Source organism: Conger conger, chromosome 9 (assembly GCF_963514075.1).
Source record: "Conger conger chromosome 9, fConCon1.1, whole genome shotgun sequence".
NCBI lineage: Eukaryota > Metazoa > Chordata > Actinopteri > Anguilliformes > Congridae > Conger > Conger conger.
Window position 1 is genome coordinate 19,430,278 of NC_083768.1, and position 18,688 is coordinate 19,448,965.

Here is an 18,688-nt window from a genome sequence, read left to right on the forward strand (position 1 = left end):
CAGGAGTCAAACAGGTGGCTGCTCCAGTCAGCTGGGACTCATGGCCTTAATATGAGTCATAGGATGGTTCAAAACAACAACAAGGAGCTATGGGTTCTGCACAGGGGTTTTGTGCATGCAGACAGATGGGCCCAGGGGTAGCTACCGTAGCTATGAGGAATATGTTTTATATTTGCTGGTGGAGGCTGTATATAATAACCTTGCACCTTGCACCTAGCAGAAACCATGGGTGTGAGAGCACTCACAAGTTACATTGAAGGAAATAAGAAACAGTTTTATGAGGAACGAAAGCTAAAAAACACCAAACTTGTAATTGATGGAAACAGCTTGCTCTGCAACTTTCACGTCAAATCAGGCTTGGACCAGCGGCACGGGGGAGACTATGAATCCTTCGCAAACATCATCCAACAATTCTTTGATTCCCTTACCACCTGCAACATAAAGCCCTTTGTCGTGATGGATGGGGCGATTGATTACAGTGGCAAGAAATTTCCAAGACTAAAAGAGCGAGTCCAGGGCAGGATCGAGTTGGCTAGCAAGATGTCAAGTGGGAAGGCAAGGCAGTCCCAAGTTTCTCCCTTCACACTCCTCTCCAGAGCGGTCTTCAGACAGAAGCTGTCCAGCCTTAATGTCCCCTTTATCTACTGCATGTTTGAGGCTGACCAAGAGGTTGCCTGCTTGGCCAATAAGTGGAACTGTGCAGTGCTAAGCAAGGACAGTGATTTCTATATCTTCGACTTGAAGGGTGGGTACCTCCCATACGAGTTTTTCGAGTGGCACAACATCAGCATGTGCCAGGAGACCAAGGAAAGGTACATTCCAGTCTCCCATTTCTCCATCAACAATTTCTGTGCCTGCTTCAATAACATGAACAAAGAGCTGCTCCCTCTCTTTGCGGTGATTGTTGGCAATGACTACACCAGCCCAAGGTCCATGGATGCGTTTTTCAGCCGGGTTAACTTCTCGCAAGTGGCCCAGCCTGCACACTGGTGGATGCACGCCCGCATTGATGGTCTGCTCCATTGGCTGTCCCAATTCCCTGGGCTGGAGGAAGCGATGGATGAAGTTCTTGTCCGAGACAGTGCCCAGGATATCACTCAGGATATAATCTCCGGAATGCAGGAGTACAAAGTCTCCCACAGCAACCTGGCGCAGTACTTCATGCACGGAGCTTCAGTGGACAACCTGGCAAAATACTACACACCAGCCAACCTCCCGGAGCCTGTGAGACACTTGCCCGAATGGCTGCTGGATAGACTGTCCAGGGGCCACTTGCCCTCTTTCATTCTTGACGTCCTGGTGCTGCAGAAAACCATACTGGGAGTGCAGGTGGAGAACTGCCAGCTTCCCAGCAGCCACACAACCTCCCTGCCAATCCGCCAGGTCTTCTATGGCCTGCTTCTGGATGGGAATAGGAAGCTTCTCCAGGGGCAAGGCAGCGAGCAGGGAGAGACCACAAATCCAACCGAGGGCAGCCCGCTTTACCATGTGCAGGAGTTTGACAGGCAGGGTCTCAAATTCCAGGGAGCCTCCATTGACGCCATTCTTCCAAGTGGGATCCAGCAGCTGCCTCTGGAGAAACTGAATGAGGTAGCTACGCTTAGTCATTGTGTCAGTGAAGCTTTTTGAGCCCTTCACACCTTCTTCAAAAAATACTATGTGGGTCCTTTAATGAGCATTTAGTTCAAATTCAGCCTTATTGCACATCCTTCCTCATCCGCACAGTTAACCAGTTATTCCAGCTGAGTAGTACCATTCTTACGATGTGAGAATTTGAGTTTATTGCTCTCACCTCAGAGCCAAAGGACATTTCTCTCAATGTTCTCTCTCCTTGCAGTACTCAATAACTAGGCATTAAACCCCTTGACCTAAATTTGATGCCCAAAGATATTGTATTAATTTGCATCATACCATATGAATGATGGAGAGATCCAAATCACTTCTGTTTGCTTGACTATGTTTCATGTAATCACTTGTTTTGTAGGTGCCTTTACCTGTCCGACTCCAGGTTCTCCTGGAGACTCTGGGAGCAGACGAGTCCATTACTATAGCCGATCGCCCCCACCTCAATTTACCTGTGTGTGTTACCTGCTACTGGCTAAGCAGCTCCAAGCCCAAACCTAACCTGCAGATGGTCCAGGCTCTGCTGCTGGGCATTGTGTATGGAGAACTCTGCAGACTTGGAGGCAGCCAGAGAGGTACAGCAAATTGTAAGGCATACTGTCCCTCATATATGCTAGGGATTACTGTATTTTTTGTATTATTATTTAATAATAATAATAAATTCAATTTATATAGCGCTTCTCATTTGCGGTGGCAAATCTTTCCAGCAGATTTTATAGATTTTAAAAGCAAGGCCTGTTGGCAAAAAAAAAGGCTTTAAAAGCATCAGTGGATGGGGTAGTTCTAAAATCATCAGGGAGGGTGAGGGGCTCACGAGCAGAAGGTCTCCCTTTGTCCAGATGTAGGGGGAACCTGAAGCTGTAGGGAACAACATTTTATCGACATACACAGGCACACGATCACATCAAATCTTGTAAAATCTAGTTTTCCAGGAAGTGGATGAAAAACACTTTGCCATGTATTATACACTAAGATGTGTTTGTATGGGTATGAAGAATTTATTAAATTGAGGAAAAAGTACATTTTCATTTCAGCTTGCCTTTAAGTGTAATTAAGAAAAAGTTCTGGGATTGCACTCGTGGTTGGAATGAAAACCAGCCCACAAATTGATACCCCAGAAGCAAGATTCAGAACCAATAGTGCATGCATTGTGTAACTTATATTGGGACAGTGCATTCTGTTAACTGTGCCTGGACATACATTTTATCTATATCAGTTTAAGTTATCATTGGCACTAGTGAACAGTCTGTCATCTGTAGAACAAAATGTATCATATACACTAAGATACAACCACATCTGTAGTTGGTTACACATTTTGTTATGTGTACATTGAACTGTATATGTATAATGCTGCATACATTCCACAATGGTATGGAAATAATGTACCCAATGCAATAGCATGACTCCCGTGCTGTTTGTTTTTTGCCTTTGTTCCTTGTCTCCCTTAGTGCAGCATTGGTTGATTTCACAGTTATGTTGATTTCAGAGTTCTGTAGGAAGCTCAATGGCTCATCTGAACTGATGTCACTGACAGTAATGACAGTCACTGATGCCCAGACGGGTGGTGTTACATCATCGGTAATGGTCAACACAACTCTCTCCCTCTAGGCCCAGCGGCTGAGTACCCAGGCGTGAGGGCAGTCTGTAATAGGCTGGGCAGGCTACGGGTCAGAGCGAATGAGAGGAGAGGGCCTGATTTGGATGTGGCCCATGCTTACAGCCAGTGGCAATCCTGCCTGTGGATAAGCATCTACCTGAACCAGCTGCTCTGCTGTCCACTTCCAGAGCCAGAGTGTGCCTGGTACAGAATGCCTGACTGTGCCCTTTCTCACAAAGGGCTGTTTACCCTTTCAGATAAAACAATATTCCAGGAGAAGTAGTCAGGAGAAACATGAAAGCTCAAATTGTCAAAAACAAGTATGGCCTGTTTGTTATTTTCTTACCTGATACTTTCACAAATAATTTTAGTGAATCATTAATTACACAAATCCTAGAATTCCAGAAGTGTTGTCCCATGAAGTTCTATTAGCTATTCACTAACATTATTTGTGAAAGTGTCAGGTAAAAGAAAATGATAAACAAACCACACTTGTTTTTGACAATTTTACAAATAATAATAATAATATTAAAATAATAATAAATAATAATCAAGAGCAGTTCAGGTCTTCTGAGTGAAGACGTGAATTCGCTCGTGCCCAGGTCATGCAGACTTTCGTGTCTCTCTTGGGACAGGCTGTACAGTGGGACATTCGTGCACGGTGCTGTGGTGGAGATGAAGTGGGGCAGTACCCCAGAGGACCTGCTGATGGGAGCCCCCTTTCCTGCACAGCTCTACATGGACATCCAAGTGGCGGTGCAGCGCTCTGTGGGTGCTGACTTTTTCAAGGCCCAGTCCACAAAGAGGGAGAATGCCAGTAATTAGATCAGGGTGTTGGAGCGACACAGAAGTTTTTCTCCCCCAACAAGTACGCTGTACTAGATGATGATGCTGATGAAGAGTAGGTAGCACTCATTTTTAATGTCACTGTTTTAGGAGGAGACAGGACACATAGTGGCATTCCATTTGTAATTACAGCTCAGGAAATGCTTGCCCATTTGCACTGTACCTGTAATGTTTCTGTATCTGTCCTGCTTCTATTTATGTTTATTCTTGTTATATATTCATTATCATACATCCTTGGTTATTGTTTTCCATTATAGTTTCTCATTTGTGATCCCTTGTTATGGCTGCGTCTGAATGTTTACCAGCCAAGTCACTCCCCTGTCTGCATGTCCCACTATTCGGGTGTTTACGGTAGTTTCGGGTTTTCAATCTATGCAAATGTCTACTCCCGAATCTGGAGACGTGTGTTTTACATGTTTTGTTTTGCCTTTTGTACGTTCGGCCTTTGCTTTACTGGATTTTTGACCTTTTGCCCGTTTACTCGACTATTCTTTTGCTTTCTGCTTTTGGCATTGTCTTGGTTCTCTTGGCTCTTGAACTCGGAATAAATTGCAACGTTTTTAGATTATCCCCTGGTCTGCGTCCGAGTCCTCAGTGCCGTACATAACAGTACCTAAAAACACATTTTAATAGCATAGCTGGAAAGAGTTTACTTTGGCAAGGCATTACGATATACTTTTTAATACCACATGTACACTGTCGTCTGGATGGTAGGTGTGCATTATAGACATATAATATGCAGGTATTGCAGCATTACAGGAAAAGACTCCACACCGTTGTCCTTGCCAGCAGTGGATGCACCCAGTACTAAACCAGAGGTGCCAAAAATGATGAAACCTTGATTTTGGTGAAATCTATTTTTTATTAAATTATTTTTTGATTTTGGTTGGTTCCATTGAAACATTAAAGTATTTTTCATGTTGGCATTTTGAGATTCTCTCAATAATGATATTATTTATTGTGCATTGCCAGTCAGGAGTGCCAATAATGATGTGAATTAACTGTAAATAAAAGCTTGATTTATATTGCTTTAGATTATGCTGCTGTGAATTCTTTCTGCTGGATTTAAGTTAAACATAGTAACAGGTGGCACCCAATGAATAACTGTTCATGGAAGTTGTAGTGCTTCGCACATCTGGTGGAGAACCTGATAATTACAGCCACAATAATTGTTAGTCACACCCATGTCCCATGCCCGGACAATGGCACTGTGTGATGAGCTTACGATTGTTAGTGTAGTTCATATGCATGATACAGTGCTTAGAGAATGGGATTTACCCAACAGGGACTGCCTCTGTACTGTTCCACTGTGAGTCCCAGGTGGATAGGCACTGTGTCTGTTAATAGCACAAAAGCACTCTCACCTGCAAACCTCAGGTCAATCTGTACAGCTGTCAGTCAGTCCAGACACAATGTGAGCTGCTGTGGCATTTGGAGCTGAAGCGCTTTGCAGCTTGAAATGATGAAAAGAATTTCACATGGATATGATGTGAAAATATATAACTTGGGGTCAATACAATCTAATACCCTTTGGAAGTACTTTGGTATAAGCAAAGTATAAGCATTTGGTCATAAAATATTGGAAGGGTTATAGATTGGCTGTCCATCTGATATGTAAATTAGAAGCAGAATAAATGTATGTTTACAATAAATGCATGGTCATATTCTGCTTCATTTCTGCATAGATTCATTGATCTGCGTCAATCTTTGTGCCAACCATAAGCCTAAATCTCAAATAATGTATAGGTCATTGAATGGATACATTTTTTTTAAATCCTCCTCCAGGCTCCATAATAAAATACAACAAATGGGCTTCATTCCTTCCCCGATCGTAATCTGCCATACCATTTTTAAGCACAACAGTGCCCTCTACAGAACTTTGTTTTGTTGAGATTAAGAAAATATAAGCTTTCAATCACAGCTAATCAAACAAGGTATTTTATAACGAATGTCTCTACTCAAGCTCCTCCAACTTCCCTAAATACATTATTCCAAAGGTATTTTTCTATGAAAGACATACAATTTTGTATTTCCAGGCAGGACACCATGGATCTTCATTCAAATTGAGCCACGTAGGGGCAACTGCAAAATACAAGACTGATTTGCTTTTTTTTCTCTCACGTAAGTCTCCAGCAATCATGTTTATTTGTGAAAAAAATATTCTGTGCGGGGGTAAAGAAAAAGTAGGAGAGGTTGTTTTTTTCCACAGTTGTCTACATAAACCCCTCTGTTGACATTGCTTCAATTATCCACCACTTCCAATTGTTCTTTTATATTGAGGGTGTTTTCTGATTTCAACTGCAGGAAGCCTAAATATAATTTTTAAATATTTTTGGGCATGGTCCACCTCTATGCCATGAGATATGCAAGATATGATTATTTTATTTTCTGTTATTATTTTATACTATAATTGTCTTGTTAATGTATTATTTTATTTGTAGGTACCTAAGGTGGTCTTGGTTATGTAAATTGCATTTATCTTTTAATTTCTTTTTTTTTTTAACACAGTTTTACCTTGATTATCTCTATCTGATAGCTCGTTCAATAATGTGGTATCTCCCAATTCTTGCATTAACTTGTACCTCCTCTCTTACTGTCCACTCAATTTCTTTCCATCTGGCCTCGTAGTTGTATTTTATTCTGGGTTTATTTCCAATCCATCTACACTCACCAAGCACTTAATTAGGAACATTTTTACTTTATTACACCTACTTATTCATGTGATTATCTATCTGGCGGCAGTGCAGTGCACACAATCTTGTAGATACGGGTCAGGAGCTTCAGTTAATCTTCACATCAACCATCAGAATGGGGAAAATGTAATCTAAGTGACCCTGGAATGATTGTTGGTGGCAGACAGGATGGTGTGAGTATCTCAGAAACTGCTGATCACCTGGGATTTTCACACATACTAATCTCCGGGGTTTGCAAAGAATGGTGCATTAAAAAAATCCAGTAAAACAGAAACGCCTTGAAAATGAGAGATGTCAGAGGAGAATGACCAGACTGGTCAAATTACTGGTCACAGTAACACATACAACCACACATGACAACAGTGGTATGCAGAAGAGCATCTCTGCACACACAACGCACCATAACTCTAAGGCTACTTCCATCCAGTATCTTAACACGCTTATCCTGAACAGGGTTGCAGGGGGGCAGGAATACACCCTGGACAGGTTGCCAGTCCATCACAGGGCACACACACCATTCACTCACACACTCATAACCACGGGCAATTTAGACTCTCCAATCAGCCTAACCTGCACTGTGGGAGGAAATCGGAGTACCCCGGAGGAAACCCACGCAAACACGAGGGGAACATGCAAAACATGTAAACTCCACACAGGGAGGCCACGGCCGACCGGGATTCAAACCCAGGACCTCCTTGCTGTGAGGCAGCAAAGCATAATGTCCAAATTATTCGCTCCCTTAACAATTATTTAAGATAAAATGAAACAAAGTGAAATTGGCAATACAATTTTACTTTCATTTTGTTAATCTCAATCAAAAAGAACTATATTGACCATCACAAGTTGGTCACAAACAGTTAAACATACCACTTAGCACTGAAAGGGCAATAATACAAAGGAATACAAACCATATGGAATGGTTGCAGACTTGCCAGGAAGAGGATGCAAGTGCATATTATCCCCACCGACATGGCAAGATGGTGAGGGAGGCCATGAGTAACCCAAGGATCGCAGTAAGAATTGCAGACATTGTTTGTGTCTTGGGGCCACCAAATCTAAAGCAAAACATAAAATGGCACCTCCATGCTGTCTTTGCGCAAACTCTTTGGAAGGGTGGCACAAAGACAGCTCTTACTGAGCACAATAAACAAAGCATCTTGAGTTTGCCAAGCCTCATTGGAATTATGCCCAGAAGAGAGTGAGATGAGACCAGCATTGAATGTTTGGCGGCAAAATGGAATGCATACAAGGAGAAGCACCTCATACATACTGTCAAATATGGAGGTGGGGGTGGGGGGATGTTTTGGGGATATTTTGCTGCCAGTGGTCCAGGGACACTGTTTAATCAATAGCATACATTGAATTCAACAAAGTACCAGGAATTTTCAGCAGTCAATCTGGTTGTCTCTGCTAGGAAGCTGGGACAGGAAGATTGTCCAGCGGGCAATGGCTCCAAACATGCACCAAATCTACACAGAAATGGTTGAGTGAAAACAACCTACATGTTCTGGAATAGCCATCTCAGTCTCCAGACTCTATCTGGTAAACTACTCAAGCACACTAAATTACTATTAGGTCCCATTCTATTTGAAACATTTTTATTTGAAACATTTTGAGGGTCCCGAATGATTGGTTTAAATTACACTCAGTGACGCACCACCAGTCATCTTTACGTAATTTCTCCAGTATTTACATTTCAAATCGAGTTTAGGCTGTGACGTCACAGTAGATGCCTTTCAGTTCAGAATTAAATAAATACAAATAATCCTGCTTTGGCGAGTATTCTGCTGAGTATACTAGAGGACAGGACATAAGTAATAGAAGATGGATATTAGAACCGGATTTTATAGCAGAATCCTCTCGGTAGGCTATTTCTTTTTCAATGTATTATATAAGTTATATATAAGGAATGGAGGAATGGTCAAAAATCTCTCCAAATGTGTTCTCTAACCTAGTCACAAATAATAGAACTTAAAGACTCATGGCCCTCATCTTCAGGGGTATTAGATTTTTTATTTGAAAAATTTGAGACTTTGGTTAATAAAGTACACTTCACATGTTGGAAAATCAAGTTTTACAATAATGGTATTATTTTTTAGTCCAACGAGAAGATCGTAGGAAAGAGATAAGTGGCTTTTAAAAATAGTATTAAAGGAAAACAAACGTTATTTTCAGGCTATTCACATGTTGCTCTTTATTTGTTTATATATATTTTTTTTTACAAAGTATGATTTTTGGAAAATCCCCAAAGCGAGTTTCACCTCCGGATTTTCAGTTTGCTAGCATATGCATTCCACGTCTGGACAATAGATGAAATGAAATCAAATAAATGAATTAATTCACGGAAAAGTACTTGCCTATGTTGCACATTCAGCAGAAGGCCGATGATTGCAGTAACCAACATTGCTATTCAGCTTTCGCTTTTACCTACTGTGGCTTTTCATCAGACTAGGCTGCTGAATGGAAGGCCTCGGCTATTATCTGGTTGGTATTTGTAACTATAAATAATAAGTAGTTATTTATCCATCATTGCTCTTTATGAGTGCACAACCAAATGATAATACCAGTTTAATAAATAGGTTAGGCCTACCGGTTGTCGCAGGGTGTTCAATATTTATTGTCGTTGGAAAATAAAATGTATACAATCTGGTGGTATTCATATTAACGCTATGCATAGCCTAATTTAATATGAAATAGTTTATTTCATTGGTCTCTCTACATGAAAAGCACATAATTCATAAAATCTTCCAATCAGAGTCAAATTTCTTGGTACACAGATAAACACACTAAACAAGTAAGTATCTAAACAAATCATACAGATTAAATCATCGAGCAGTTAAAAACGATGGAGCACTGGTGAAATGAAAACAACAAACAAATTAATTGGATATGAAATAGGCTAAAACAATGAAAACCCCAAGATATTTACATCCTGATTATGCACGATTATATTAATCTTTGCGTCGCCATGTCCCTTTCTATGGAAATAGCCACCGGTAACGGTAACTTCTGATTGGTTGTGGGGCCACATAATTCAACAAATAAAAATGTAGTGCATTTCAGAGTTCAAGAAATAAAACGAAATTTGGAAGGAACTATCCTCATTAAAAAGTTCTGGTCAGTTTAAACACGTTTTAATACGCATAGCTACGCATCAAGGCAATATGGATATGAAACCAAATTCGATTGAATTCATGCCAGAATCCGAGAGGTAAGCTATTTATTTTTAAAGATATTAATTAATTCTTGTTCACCTAGCTTATTTTGTCTCTGACCGAAATATTTTGTTGTTTTCGGAGATGTTGTCGAACTGTTTACTGTAGCCTAGCCCCAGACAATTTAGTGCACAATTTTCCGAAAGAGATATTGTCATTCTAAATTTAGATTTAAACTGACAGTCCCAATTTGTTTTTATATGGGCAAAAAAACAAAAAAAAACCTATGGGCTTTTTGATTGAAACGTAACGTACGGTGAAGTGCAATCCCTCCAAAATGACCATAAGTGGGCCTATATTACTCGAAGGACAAAACTGTTCATAGCCTAGTCCACACTGTAATGTATCTCGTTTTCTCTTGGCTTTTGTCATACTGCAGACTAAAGATCACGGTTATGTTTTCGTGGAATGCATGCCGACTGTCGAAGAACATCTGGAGCTGGAGGTGGACGTGGTGGGGATGGAGGATGGAGTAAGTACCGTACAGCACTTTCATTTTCATCTGGTCACCGATCGCTGTTGGTGTGTGTGAGTGGGTGTCTGAATTTACCATCCAGTATTTCTCAGCTTTAACCCAGGAAACCCTATTTGTTTATTCTCCATGAAAGTGTTGTGTAATCCTTAAAGTCCTTAATCTCAACTGCTTAATTAGTATCTGCAAAAATGGCTTGTTTGTCATGTGTGAAGTCGCTCTGTAGAAAAGCACCTGCTAAATGACTAGAACTGTAATGTAACTGTCCTGCAGGAGACCCACAACACCATCATCACAGTGGCTGAGGCAGAAGCCTCCAGCCAGCTCTGCCATGGAGAGGAGGCTGCCCTCAGCACTGGTGTGGCGGTGGATGCGATGGAGTTGGAGGATGTAGTAAGTACGACACAGTGCTTTCATTTTCATTTCAGTCATTTCATAATGATCGCCATAATGTTGGGGGGGGGGGGACGTTAGCTGAGGAGGAAGTGCAGTCGTCTGGTAATCAGAAGGTTTTTGGTTCAATCCCCACTCAGGGTGTGTCGAAGTGTCCCTGAGCATGACTCCTAACCCCCATTTACCCCCAAATCGCAACAAGCTGATTGGTACCTTGCAAACAGCCGATTGCCAATCGCTGTTGGTGTGTGTGAATGGGTGTCTGAATTTACCATCCAGTATTTCTCTGTTTTAACCCAGGAAACCCTATTTGTTTATTCTCCATGAAAGTGTTGTGTAACCTTAAAGTCATTAATCTGAACTGCCTGATTAATTATCATATGGGTCAGAACTTTTTAGAGGCCCCTGAATTTGGTCTTATGTTCTCTACCATACCTTCATCCAGTGTGCTGCAGATGAAGAGCTCAGGTGCTCAGTTAAATCCAGAAATTGTGTGATCAAAGGGAATCCAGAAAATGGTCTGCAAACCTTGAATGATTACTTTACTATGGTATTATTTTACTATTTATGATCAAACTTAATTACTTAACTTAAAATGTGAGGACCAGTGAATACTTGAATAGATAGTTGACCTACTAAAACGATTCAGATTTGTTTCCCCCATTTGATTACACTGAACTCTCAGGTTTTACAGTGATATTAACAATAAGGGGACACTCCTGTTTTTCTCCGAGGTGGGAAAGAAGAAAGCTTTCCGGAGCTTCTTCAGCAGGGTGTGGAAAGCCCTCAAGAGCTTGCTGTGCTGCTGCTCTGTGGAGGAGACAGAGTGAAACACCACCCACCCTGCTCCTCCCCCACCTAAACCCACCTCCCAGCCTACCCCCACCCAACCACTCCCCAGCCTATACCTCCACCCAACCATCCCCCAGCCGATACCTCCATCCACCCACATGAGAGGCAGAGGCTGGCCATTTACCTATCACGGTAAGCCAATGATACTGCAACTGATGAGCCAGCACTGGCAACTAACAGGCCTGTGCCGATGACTGATGGGCCAGCAGTGAGCAGTGGCAAATGAGACAGCATATGAGCCTGACTACTGACTCTCCTAGGCTGGCAGCTCACGTGGACTAGTAACCCAATCTCCTAGAAAAGCAACTCATTACATTACATAACATTACATTATTGGCATTTGGCAGACGCTCTTATCCAGAGCAACGTACAGTTGATTAGACTAAGCAGCAGACAATCCTCCCCTGGAGCAATACAGGGTTAAGGGCCTTGGTCAAGGGCTCAACGGCCATGCGGATCTTATTGTGGCTACACCGGGATTAGAACCACCGACCTTGCGTCTCCCAGTCATTTACCTTAACCATTACGCTACAGGACTACAGACTAGCGTCCCACCTGCCTAGACTAGCAGACCACTCTCCCAGACTAGCAACTCACTCAGCTAGATTAGCGACCTGCCTGCCATGACTAGCAACCTACCCTTCTAGGCTGCTAATCCCTTGACTGGCAGCATATTCACCTAGGTTGGCGATTGGCTTGTTGGACTACTGTGATGCTGATGATCAACAAGTGGACTCCGGAATTATTGGCACATGAAGGAAAAATGGCACAGACAAAGGTGATTGAGCTCGACTGCTCCGTGATTGGATCAAAGACAGGTAGATAGACATAATGCTGAGTCTAATTCCTTTGTTTTTGCAGTACAATGAATGCATTTTGGGTTGAGATAAAAAGATGAACACAAGACAAGAGTTCAGAATTTCAGCTTTTTTTCCCTGGTATTTACACCTGATGTTTTAAACAACTTTAACCCTTTGGGTTAAGGTCTGGTGATTGACTCAACGCATTTCTTCATAAGTTGGCAGACAGAATGTTTTTGTAGACTTCTGAATTCATCTTGCTGCTACCATCATGAGTTACATTATCAATAAAGATTAGTGAGCCCACTCCAGAAGCAGCCATGCAAGCCCAAGCCATGGCACTTCCTCCACCGTGCTTCACCGATTAGCTTTTATGTTTTGGATCATGAGCAGATCCCTTCTTTCTCCACTTTGGCCTTTCCATCACTTTTGTAGAGGTTAATCTTAGTTTCATCAGTCCATAAAACTTTGTTCCAGAACTTTTGTAGCTCATCTCTGTCTTCTTTGCAAATTCGTCTTCCGATTCTTACTACTGATGAGTGGTTTGCATCTTGTGGTATAGCTTCAATATTGCTGCTCTGTAAGTCTTTTTCGTACGGTTAAGATGCGGTTAAGATACCTTCTCCCCTGCCCTGTGGAGATTGTTTGTTTGTGATGTCACTGCCTGATGTTTTGTGGGTTTTCTTCACAGCTCACAATTTTTCATCAACTGTTTGAGGCAAAACCCAAGGCTAAAACCAACAGTAGACATTCAGTACTATTTATTGTTTAAAGGTACAAATAAATACTTCAAACATTCAAGAGAGGAATTGCTACGACAAACAACCTCAGACCACAACACTGTTTAAGCTTCCCACAGTCTATGAATATAACGCGTAATGTAAATACAGTTAAGTGCTCATGTTTTTGAAAGCTGACAGTGAAAACGCAACCTCTTTTCGTAGTGTTCCCGTAAGAAAATTTTCGCCAAACAGGTGACTTTATGAAATTTTGACTTTGATGCGCTGCATAACAGAATGTATATGTTTTGTCTTTTTGAAGTTTTCACTTCAGCTAACCTTTTTCCTTCAGTTTAGCCCTCCTCCCTGATCTAATCACGGAGCAGTCAAGCCATTTTTTCTTCATGTGCCAATTGTTCTGGAGCCCACTGTATATGTTAAACCCCTTGTTGATCATCAACATCATGGTAAATCAGTAGCCCAACAAGTCAATCGCCAGCCTTGGTGAATGTGCTGCCAGTCAAGGGATTAGCCGGCCAAGGAGGATAGGTTGCTAGTCTAGGCAGGTAGGACGCTAGTCTAAACTACTGAGTTGCTAGTAGGGGAGATTGAGTTCCGAGTCCACGTGAGTGAGCTGCCAGCCAAGCCAGCCAAGGAGAGTCAGTAGCCTGGCTCGTGCTGTCTCTCATTCGCCACTGCTGGCTCATTAGTGGTCGGCACAGGCCTGTGAGTCATCGGTGCTGGCTCATCAGTTGCTTTTATCATTGGCTTACTGTGATACTATATATATAAATAAACATCTCAACTTTCAACTTTTTAGTAATTATAGTTTATATTACATTTTTTAAAAAGCAAAATAGAACTTGGAAATCTATGGGGCAGGTTGAAACAGTGTCCGAATTGTCAGGAAACAGACTGGAAAATTATTTGTTTTAATAAAGTCAAAGGTTGGTGAATCCAGCATTCGTACCATTTCATCTCATAGTAGTTTCATCTGTAGTAATGGTCTATATTTTGTCTTGACTAACCACATATGGCAACATTAATATGTAAATGAATACCCGGGAAGAAATGGATAAGAGCGAGTGCTAAATACGATAATGTAATTGTACATGGAATATACAACGTTATAGTAAAAGCTGTTGTTGCTGATGCATTTATAATAGCATGCCCCGGCTGTGCTGTAGCTGTACTCCTGCATGGCTCACAGTCTCTGGTTGCTAGTGAAATGTGCCAAAACTATACTGCCTTATAACCCACAAGACAGTGATTTAAATGGCGTACATGTGGAGTCCTCATCAGTTAATCGAAAAAACACTTTTGTGAAAAAAGCGTGCTAAAACACAGATTTGTTAATAACTTTCAAGTTTTCAAATCACCATGCCACTCATACAAGAAGCGGGTTGCTATAATCGGTTCTAGGATTTTTTTACTGGTGTAGGCAAGGGCTGTCTGGGGGTGGCCACTATATCTCCTGGCTTCACGCACATTAAGTATTTTTGGGGGAAATTAGCCAAAATATGCGTGAGTGTAACCATGTCAAGGAAAAGACCCAATGCTATGATCTTTGCCAGAGGTGGATGCACCAAGTACTGAACTATGTCAATAATGTTGAAACCTTTATTTTGGTGAGATCTATTTTTTATTAAAGGAAAATTAGATTTTGCTAGGTTCCATTGAAACATTGATAAAGTACAGTCTTTTTCATGTTGGCATTTTGAGTTTGTCTCAATTTAATTTTTTTTTTTTTGTGCACTGCCAGTCAGGGGTGCCAATACTTGGAGCCCAATATACATTAGTTAATGCCAATGCTTCAAATAACATTGTAAAGTGTGACCAATTAAATACATTCACCTCCAGGCTCCATAACAAAAGACAAATTGTTCTTGCTAACGTAGTTTCTTACAGAAATCATTATACAGCCTTCCTTTTTAATTGCAACATTGGAATGTAAATAACTTTTTTTGCAACGGTATCTTTAACAGCATGAGCCCATCTTGACCCTCTAAATATTCCATATGAAGAAATACTCAATATTTTTTCGAATATTTTTAAGTTAAATTCCAGAGTGTTTCATAGAAAAATACTGTATATCTGAACTGGATTCAAACAGATTGACCAGTTGTACACAAATCAGGACATCTCAAGGTAATAAGGTCCAGAAGTATTTTCAAGTACCTTGTAAAATGCCAGTGAATTGAACTTTATCATCATCTGCTTTCATGCTAGTCGTCTGCTGGTGTGTTTCTGTCTCTGTTCAGGAGTCAAACAGGTGGCTGCTCCAGTCAGCTGGGAGTGTACGTCAGAATTGCCTCAAGAAATTGAAGTCACTGAGCTCAAATATTTTGCTGTAACCTACGCTCACCAAGCACTTTATTAGGAACATTTTTACTTTATTACACCTACTTATTCATACGATTATCTATCTCAGCCGATTGTGTGGCAGCAGTCCAATGCTTACAATCATGTAGATATGGGTCAGGAGCTTTAGTGAATGTTCACATAAACCATCAGAATGGGGGAAAAATTTGATCTAAGTGACTTTGACTGTGGAATGATTGTTGGTGGTAGACAGGGTGGTTTGAGTATCTCAGAAACTGCTGATCTCCTGGGATTTTAATACACAGTAGTTTCTAGAGTTTGCAAAGAATGGTGCAAAAAAACTAAAATAAAATCCAGTGAGCAGCAGTTCTGCCGACAGAAACGCCAGACTAGTCACAGCTGACAGGACGGTGACAATAATGCAAATAACCGCACATTACAACAGTTGTATGCAGGAGAGCATCTGAACACAGAATGCATCATAACTCTAAATGGATAGTCTACAGCAGTAGAAGTCTAAAAGATAAGTCTAATAAATATCTAATAAAGTGCTCACTTAGTGTATAGCCTACTTGCATATTTTTGTGAATGCTGTTCTGTGTTGGGTGTGTGTCCCAGGTGTGTTAGGTTCTCCCACTTCCTGATTGTTTCCCACACCTGATTGTCCTTTCCCTCTCATTACCTGTGTATATAAACCCCTCTGTTTGTGTAGTTTGTTGGCAGATTGTTATGTGTCCTGACCATACTCTCCAGTGTTTCTTTCTGATTAACCCATTTTGTCTTAGACTTGCACCTCTTGATTTATCCTTCTGTTCTGATTCGACCCATAGTTTTTGGACCCTGTTTGGTTTATTGGTGTTTTGTTTCTGGAATCTGTTTTTGTTTGGACTGCCTGTGTGTTATCGACCCTTTCCCTGTGACATCGACTTTGTTTTGGATTATCTGTCACATTTCATGTTTGTCATGTCATGTTTTATGTTTAGTTATTGTCTTGGTTATGTTATTATCATGTCACGTATTATGTTAGTCTAGTATCACCACGTTTTTATGTTTCATGTCATGTTATGTTTCATGTTTAGTTGTTGTTACGATATAATTGTTAGTCTTGCCATGTCATGTTATTTAGTTTGTCATATTTCGCAAACTTGTTATGTCACAATTTATGTTTCGTTGTACTGGTCATTGATTAGCATACACTTTCATGTCTTTCTTCAAATCTTGCATTCCTGCTTTCTCTCTCTCCCTTTCTGTCACTCACACCCTAATTGTTTCAATTTCCCTTGTCTACTTACTATTCTACTAATGCTAGATCAGGATTGGGTAATACTAACATTCTAATCATGTATTCATGTTACCGTACGTTTCTTGTGCATGTCATTTACTAATTTACTAATGCTAGGGCAGGATAGGTTTATTACTAACGATTACTAATTACCTCGGTAACTTGTCAATCCTCCACACCTGATTTCCATTCTCTTGCTGCTCTCAAGCTAATTGTCTACACCTGCATATAAAGCTCAGTTTCATGTCTTGTCTTTGTGAAATTGTTTGCCTCCTGTTCGTAAGTGCAGCGCTTTAGCGGCTTTTGTAAAGCCATTGGCTACCCGTTCTGATCCAAGCCTGTTTACCGGCCAAAGATTATTGACTTCTGTTTTGTTGACCATTGCCTGCCTGTACCATGTCTTTGCCTGCTGTTTTTGTACTTTTGCCCCACGGAGCAGACTTTGGTCTTGACTCTTGCACCGTCATCGTCCCTGAGTCTGCCTATCGCCCGCCTGTACTCCTACCCCGCTGACAGCTTTCCTGGCTACCAGACTTTTTGCATGGTGTACCGATTACAAGACTGCCTTCTCCCTCGCTACTGCGCTTTGGTTTTGGCTGGATTTTACATGTACAAACATTGCTTGTTTTTTGACTACGCTCTGTGGAAATTCCCCGAATAAAGCCCTGACAGGACTTTATTACATCATTGTTTCTGAGTCGTGCATTTGGGGTCCAAACCCCCCACGCACCCGTCTCTTTGTCCCTACTATCTCTTTGCTGTTGTACTGACCCATTGCCTGGACTGTTGTTTACAAACTGCCTGGTCTCTATTGCTACTGCTTGCTGGTTATCGGCCCTTGCCTGTGTACTCTACTGCAAGTTTAGTAAAGATTTTAAAATTGCTCCTGTGGTCTTGCTACTGGGTCTATTGTTCTGGTTCCTGACACAGTGGATCATTCAGACGCTGCCTCCCTGTCTCCTCAGGTTATAGGGATTGATGTGGGAGCTGGGCACAGTGTCGTTCTAGGGGCAGGTACTGTACATACACATGGGTGCACGTGTGCACATTCCACTACTCATTTGCAGACCGTGGAGTGTTTGTTGGTGCCAGACAGGGTAGTGTGAGAAACTGTTCATCTCATGGGATTTTAATGCACAAAAGTCTCTAGAGATTGCAAAGAATGGTGCGAAAAACAAAAAACATCTAGTGAGCAGCAGTTCTGCAGGCAAAAATGGCTTGTTAATGAGAGAGGTCAGAAGAGAAGGGCTAGACTGGTCGAATATGACAGTAACGCGAATAACCACACATTACAATAGTGGTATGCAGAAGAGCAATTCTGAACACACAAAGCGCCAAATGTTGCTCCTGCTGTAGCCTATCCACTTAGAGGTTTGATGAGTTTACAGTGCAAAAAACTAAACAAAAAACATCCAGTTAGCAGCTGTTCTGCAGGCAAAAAATGCGTTATTAATGAGGTCATAGGGAAAGGGCAGGTTGGTCAAATCTATCTATTGTTAATTAAGTTTCAAAATATCAGTGTGGAAATGTTTGATATTCTCCATTAATTTACAATAGTGCTCAGAGGGGCTCATAGCACAGACAAACTTCAAACACTTCACTGCTTAGGTTAGCTGTGGGCGTGCTTTCCTGACAAGTCATGTCTGTGGCTTAGGTTACCTAAGGGTATGTCTTGTTAAATATGCATGTCTACGGCTTTGGCAGTGGCATCAGGAATAGTATCCAAAATTCAGAACGGACAAGGGCACCTCTGAGAAAAAATACACTAAATGTAGGAAGTGGCAGGGATTTTTGGTTTCTACAACTTCGATAGTAGAAGCAAGCGGTGACGTCCGTTCCATATCACAGAGTTCAGTGCTGTGTAGAGTGTACAC

General features: G+C 41.3%; 1 protein-coding gene across 1 annotated transcript; it reads left to right on the top strand.

Annotated features, from left to right (window-relative positions):
* Positions 1–225: 225 nt before the first annotated feature.
* Positions 226–11,827, top strand: LOC133137574 (protein asteroid homolog 1-like). The gene is made up of 7 exons (XM_061255906.1): positions 226–1,590; positions 2,009–2,198; positions 3,232–3,424; positions 3,856–3,988; positions 10,354–10,446; positions 10,720–10,843; positions 11,715–11,827. Exons 1-7 carry the CDS (start codon positions 226–228, stop codon positions 11,825–11,827), a joined length of 2,211 nt encoding a protein of 736 aa, XP_061111890.1.
* The last annotated feature ends 6,861 nt before the right edge of the window (positions 11,828–18,688 follow it).